This window comes from Aplysia californica, unplaced genomic scaffold, assembly GCF_000002075.1.
Source record: "Aplysia californica isolate F4 #8 unplaced genomic scaffold, AplCal3.0 scaffold00073, whole genome shotgun sequence".
NCBI lineage: Eukaryota > Metazoa > Mollusca > Gastropoda > Aplysiida > Aplysiidae > Aplysia > Aplysia californica.
The window spans coordinates 993,512-1,000,866 of record NW_004797343.1 but is presented as its reverse complement, the minus strand read 5'-3'; the positions used below and the strand labels follow the sequence as shown (position 1 = coordinate 1,000,866).

Sequence of the window (7,355 nt, the reverse complement as noted above, 5' to 3'; positions counted from 1 at the left end):
GGGGGGTTACGCTATTTTTTTTCCACCCAATTTATGAGAAAATCATCTATCACAATGCAGGGATTACTGACATAGTTATAGCTAAGAAAAAGTATCTCACATAACTTCACCAAATTTTTCATTAAACAAAGCAAGTGGGTTCACTGTTGGCTCACTGCCTTCTGTTGCTTGTAAATGGAAAACACAGGAGATATTGATCGATAAAGCGCATTCCGTAAATGCATGGGATCAGGCCAATGGGCCAGCGACGTCCCATAAATACATGGGAATAGGCTCAAGTGAGTTAATGGACATGAAAGGTGTTGAGCTAAAAAAAAAAATTGATGAAAATTCCCAAACCTGCAGGAGAATGCCAGTTTCTTCATTTTCATTTTTTTGACGAGCTGCTTCACAAGTTTAAAGTCAATATCTTACCAACTAGATAGCTACTTCAGTTATTTTCTGATCCAACCTTCTATTCCCACACTTTTGCCCTTGACTGTATTTTCAGTCTACATGATGCTTCAAGTGGGTGGTTGGCAGGTGGTCTCGTGTGTTTTGCACTTTCTTTCCTATCAAATATCAAACGTCTATCAACCTTATCTCTCCTTTTTTCCCATTTCTTTGTATGTCGTTCTCAAATCTTCAGCACTTGATATGACCAATTTATGTTGCAAGAGCCTCAAAACTTTTACTAAAACAAACATTCTGAGACGCTTCATGCATCAAAATAACATTGAGTGTGTATCTAGCTTATGGTTATTATTGTTTATATTGCTGCTCATTTATATTATGCGTGTGATTGTAAGCCTACTTGTGTGTGCATGTGTGTGTACGTGTGTGTGTGTGTGTGTGTGTGTATGCGTGTGTGTGTGTGTACACATGGTGGAACACCAAACCAATGTGCCAGGATCTGGACAATAAAGATGTATCTTATCTTATCTTATCTTAAAATGCTGTGTTTGTTTCATCTTTTCATTCAGAGAAGCTACAGAACTGCATCTACGCTATTACCAAACACGGGGGTCACTTGGGCTTCTTTGAGCACGGCTGGTTTTGGCCCCACAGCCTCACATGGATGGACAGGTATGTGTTTTAATTAGCTTCTTCTTTCTCCCTCATCTCCTTCTATTCACCGTGGTTTCTTTGATATAATATAAATCATGGATTTCTGTGTCGAAATGGATTCAAAATAGAAGAATTTTAGTTTGTAGTTGAAGATACCAGTGACCGCCATAGCCATTTTCAACCTATATTGCATGGCCCTAGGATCTGTACTCACAACACCATACAGCCCAGCGTATATTCTCGGCTCCCGTGACAGAATGTGTGCTTACCAACAGTGTTTACAGGAGCCTTTTTCTCTTTTTTCCTGTGGGTTTTATTGTGACTCTAGGTTGTTGTGTGTTGACAGAGAAGAGCACTGCTCCACAAAAATTGAGTACCCCAAGGATCAATTGACACTCGTGAACCAACTGCGTCAATGTACTGTTTCAGATACCGTTTTGAAACATCTTTCACATTTTGGAATAAGAAAGTCACCATGCCCATGTAACACAATAAGTTCATATAATATAAATGCGGTATCATGTACTTGTAAATGGTAAAATGTCATCCATTTTCAGCTTGCAATTTGGCGTACCCCAAGAGTCTGTTCTCAAACCACTCTTATACACACTATCACACTTTAGATTCAATAATTAGGAAGCACGACGTTAACTACCACATGTACGCGGACCACTCTCAGCTGTACAAGTCTGTTTTACCAACAAATTTCAATTGTCTAATTACCAGCATGGAAAAATGTATTGTTGAGTTGAAAAAAGGGATGATATCAAACAGACTTAAAATGAATGATGATAAGACCAAACTTCTGTTTTGCAATGCCAAACCAGGAATATTGTTTTGCAATTTTTACCATATATGTTCGGAATGATAACATCTTTTTCACAGATAAAGCGAAAAATCTAGGCGTTTATTTTGACTGCAAATTATCCATGCACCTTCATAAAAACCATCTATGTAAAGTTATTTATTTAGAATTACGCAGAATAGGACAAATGTCAACATATCTTATTGTTGATTCCATCAAAACCCTCATTTCTTCTTTTGTCCTTTCATGTCTGGACACCTGCAATTCTTTGTTTGGAAATCTTCCCCCTGAAACGTTAAATAGGTTACAGCGGCTCCAGAACCAAGCTGCTCTCATAATTTTAAAGAAATTTCTAAAAGGTCATGTAACACCAATGCTAATTCAACTACATTGGCGAAAGCACGAATTCAGTACTAAATTATTGTTCTTTGTTTTAAGTGTGTCAACAACATTGCAGCATCATATCTTTGTGACATGGTCATCGAATACATACCATCTCAGCCTTTAAGATCGGCGAAGAAAAGACTTTTAAGACCTGTCCAAAGCAAAAGTCAGAGACTCAGAGGGAGAGCTTTTTCACACCACGCCCTCCTCCCCCCTCCCTATGGAACGCTTTGCCAGCTCATTTACAGGAGTCTACCTCTTAAACAAAATTCAAATCGACACTTTAAACAGATTTGTATCAGTCCAGCTTAAATCTGTAATTTCCGTGTTCTGTAACAATTTATGACTGTGATGTCATCAGTGTGTACGAGAGTGTCAGGGTAAGTTTTGTGGGATTGTCTTTACTCAAGGATGCACTGGAGAGAGAGTGAGAAAGACAGAGACAGAGTGAGAGAGAGAGAGAGAGAGAGAGAAAGAGGATTACTATAGGAGCTGTGCACTGCATACGTTCTTTTTGTTCTATTGTACAGCGCATTGAGCACTTTTTTGTGGAATTGCGCTATATAAATGCAATTTATTATTATTATTATTATCATCATTGTTTTGTACATATATTATAGATTGTAAAGTGTATAGAGCTTGCTGTTGACCATGAATTTGCGCTATACAAATGCTTTCTAATATTATGATATCATGTCTTGCCTATACACCTGTCGAGTAATTTTAAAATGTAATTGAATGTTATGTGCATTGAGCTTCTTTTTTTTTAAGAAAATGAAACTGCGCAGCATGATTGCTATCTATTATCATTCTCATCATAGCATGGAGCTAAAACAAGAAAATTCTGTCTTCTGCAGACTGATTGTGGAGTTTGCAGATGCCATCACCTCTCTACATAACAGCGGAGAATTGGAGAAACTGACAACGCTGGATGAGTCGAAGGGCAGGGAAGAGATCAAAGAGAGCGCGGATTTTGTTGTGGCGTAAGAAGTCACAGCAAGATTGTCCCAGTTTCCCAGTCTGTTGTAAGACTAGTTAAACTTTCTAATGTGCTTGTAATATCTTTCAAGGTCAGTTAAGAAACTCGGTATTGAATAAAATTAAAAGATAGTGAATTGGAAGTATGGTTGCAGAAAATGCCTCCCAACTTGGACAAATGCCCTCATCTTGAAAATATTTACTCATTGTTTTCACATAGCTGCCAAATGGTAGGAAAGAAATTAATTAGATATGTTTTTGAGGGCCTTAATATGTTTTTGTATTAGAAAAAGTGAAGCTTGCTGACAAAATTAGTTACTTCTCGGATTCAATTCTTACGGAAATAGGTGAAGTTTTTAAAATTTTATAAGAATGTAATGATAATAGGCATGTTATACTTCGAGCATTTGGCATCAATAAAAAATCTACAAATTTGACCGTATTTGGCCAATATCTGGATTTGTGGATAGCGAGAAGTAACTCATTTTGTCAGCACGCCTCACAAATATGTATTGTCTTTTTTCTGGTATTGCTTCTCACAGACTTTGGGATTCTAAAGAGAAATTATGAACTTCAATGCTCACCATCTTACCCCGTGGCGTGGGTAGAGTCTGTATCATGGTTTTGAAAAGTTGGCAGTTATGTAGTTGATAAAAACTATCTACACACAGGAAGTTGTGTACCTTATCTCAAAGAAGTACCTGTGAGTTTTGTGAGAAGAATATTTGACACTAAAATGTTTCTCGTAGAAAATAGGTAGTGCAAGTGAATCTGTATATAGATTATGTCAAAGTGAGCTATTTAGTCTCTTTAAGGTCCGAGCATAGTCAATGTCTTTATCGGCCGTAAAAGTTGTCAAAATGAGCTGAGCATAGTCAAAACTGTTTTCACATGTGGTGATTTCATTCCCCTATGCAATTCCACTTTTTTTATTACACTTTTCTTCCCATTATTTATAACACATAAAATCTCACTTCACAGATAATATACGCGGACTTACGCTTCACAGCCTCATAATCTCACTTCACAGATAATATACGCGGACATACGCTTCACAGCCTCACAATTTTGGTAAACCCTAATATTGCACTCTTATCGTCATTTTTACCAGCACAGTTTGTAAGAAGTCAGTTCTGAACTCGCAATATATATATACGGGACAGAATTCAAACATGCTTTCTTAGCCTAAAAGAAAAAGAACCCTTTAATGAATGCTTGTTTTTGTGGATGATGTAAGTTTTTTAAAATACTTTTTCAGGTGCTTGCAAATATTTATTGTATTCAGATGACTGCAGCTGCATGTAGTAGCTGGATTTGAGAGTAGCATACTTGTAGGCTAACACTAACACTACTCAGAAGTTACCCCGTGTCAGAGGCTGGGACCACATTTTATTAATATTCCGGTGACTGAGAAAATGTTACAGTTCCACTGTGGAACGTGGTGCTGACTGACCACTGTAAGGCATGATAAAAAAGAGTGTGGGACATGATTTAGGGGTTACCACTCTGGGAAGTGATCAGCGCTTCCAATCTTCCATATTTTTATGGAAATCCGTACTTTCTGACAGTTCCGAACTTGCTCCCCAATCGTTATCAACTCCATCTGTAAAAAAGTGCGATAGTGTAGGGCTACCGAAATTCTGAGGCAAATGGCCTCCATTGCGTCGTCTTGTATAAGTAAGTTACAGAATATATTTACAGTAATTTGTCGGCAATAAGTAAAAATATTATAGGAACCTGCCAGGCCGGGGAGTATGAGGAAATTTGTGAAAAACCCCCAGAATATAAAAATCAAAATCGGATTGGTCAGTAAATTCATTTTTGCCGATCGCGATTGTGATGTTCGTTTGACTTTTCCTGGTCCGAGAGTACGCTTCACACGAACAAGCAGCTATGGCGGCCAATGGAAGTGTATGTGACACTGAGATTCCATCAGGATAATCAAGATCTACTTTCACTTTCTTTACCACCCAGAAATTTGCCGATGATAGCCTGATACTGCAACATTTGTGACATGTGGGTCGTGCATTATAAACGCTGTGCGCCATGCAAATAAATCAGCATTTGTCATTTGTAAAGAAAAGAAAAGAAAATACAAGCGTTGTCCGATTTTCAGCTTGTGCGGTTCGTCATCGTGACCGGTCAATGAACCTGCGCGCTTTCGCATCACATGCTACAGCATTGTGTGAGTGTGAGAACCAGCGTTTGTTGGGGTTGTCAGAGTTGATTCAAAGTCTGAGCATTGCAAAATATGGCTCCAGAATGGGAGGAATTTTTTATTTTATTTTAAAGGTACACTCGGGGGTGCTGAAGGCAACTTGCTAACAGGTTTTAGAATTTTGATTAAAGCTCTGTGCAAAACGCTCTTTGGTGCAGGCCTTGCATGGAATCGGGATCCACCATACCCTGTAAGCCTTCTTATTGAACTAACGCGTTTGCGTTTCATTGGATGGGTGACAGGGAGAGTAAATTATCACTACATTTTAGCTTTCTGTTCAAGATTGGCAGATTTTCAGAGTCACTGCATCTTGCCTTCCCTCAGTTGATACAACTCTCACACTGGTAAGTCTACTTGAGCCTTTCAAGTTATTACTTTACTATGAGTTTGAGCAGTGATTTTGATGAAAAAAATAGGTGTTATGGGTTGTTGGCAATCTCTTCAAACAGGCTCCCAAATGCCTTTTTTTTAACCCCCTGAAAGCACGAAATTTCAATTTCTTCTGGGGCTTCGCCCCCTGGACGCCCTCCGGGATGCTGTCCCTGGACCCTGCTGGGCCCCCAGATCCCCGGCAGAATTTTCCTTACTTTTTATTTTGGGCTGTTGGAAGCACTAAATGATAAAGGGTTAACCAATCTGGGAAATGATGTCTGGCTGTTGAAGCTGTTTTCCCAACATCCACCCCAGTTAAGGAACCCCTGGCTTTCTGTGATATTATTTATTCTTCAGGACTTGACTTCTTATTTATTATTATTATTATTCTCAGGCACTTTGCATATTGCTATCGTGTGAGGCAAAAGTTGACTTTTTGCTGAGCAGAGGAATGAATGTTCAGACTTTTTCTCGTGGAGGGAGTTATTAAACTTTCTACTCTCCTGGGTGTAATTTCTTCCGCAGGCAGGCACCTGTATAGTACACATGTTTCATTTTGTCCACTAATTCTTTTTTTTTGTGTTTAACAAAGTGTTACAGTGGAACTCTGATTCAACGAGCTCAGATTCAACGAGAACTCGGATTCAATGAGATGAGATAGATTCCCTGTTTTTTTTTTCTTCTTTAAAGTCAATAAAAATATTCTGGATTCACCGAACACTTAAAATCAGCAAGCTGGGATTCAACGAGGTCGCTTCCAGGGTGAACAGCCCCCGCAGACATGGCTTTGCTCATTTTTCTCCTAGAATTAACTTTATCTATTCCCGGAAACCATCCATTGCACCTGCATCGTGAACCATTATTCACCCAGTTCCTTTTTTCATACCAACACACGCATTGTTGACACGCGTCTACTCTGGCCTGTTTCTGGGTCAGATGGGCGGCCTGCACACTTGTGGCTGTGTGTGCGTGTCGGTGGTGGGGGGGGGGGGGGGGGGGGGGGGGAGTCATTTGCGGTCTGGGCGTTAAACTTCGCAGGTACAAACGCATCACAGGTCTTTTTCCCCCTCTGCAACTGATCATTATTACAATGATAAGCTAGTTTATTATTATTATTATTAGTTTTGATGTAGATCTACGTAATGAATTTTGTGCTGGTCAATGGAATCCAAAGTTTCCGTATGCTAGGCTCTACATAGCAAAACAACTTTTTGGTAAACAATCAAGATGACACAGGCGTGTTCATTTGAAGGAATAGATCTTTTTATTCCACGGCTCATAATGTGCAGGCATTTCAGGCACTACTTTCGACTTATCTTTATACATTACTTGCTCAGTGCCTGTAATTATCTACACAAAACCTCGTGTTTGCTATAATGAACACTCGGATTCAACAAGATTTTAGGTCAGGCCCGGCAACCTCGATGAATCCGAGTTCCACTGTATAACATTTTTTTATCATATGAAAGAGGAATTTGAGAAAAATTAATACCGTAGTTTTGGACCAGATCATGCTAGCTATTTTGGAAAGTCTGCACTGGAATAGTTTGA

The 7,355-nt window shown here is 39.0% G+C and overlaps 1 protein-coding gene across 1 annotated transcript in view; it reads left to right on the top strand.

The window, feature by feature from the left end:
• The window catches only part of LOC101858998 (monoacylglycerol lipase ABHD2), a 27,725-nt gene extending 22,428 nt beyond the window's left edge, over window positions 1-5,297 (top strand). The window contains exons 9-10 of the mRNA XM_005093966.3: window positions 963-1,065; window positions 3,094-5,297. Of these exons, the coding sequence (XP_005094023.1) occupies window positions 963-1,065; window positions 3,094-3,223 (233 nt within the window). The 3' untranslated portion in view covers window positions 3,224-5,297. The remainder of the gene's footprint in view (window positions 1-962; window positions 1,066-3,093) is intronic.
• Window positions 5,298-7,355: the final 2,058 nt, after the last annotated feature.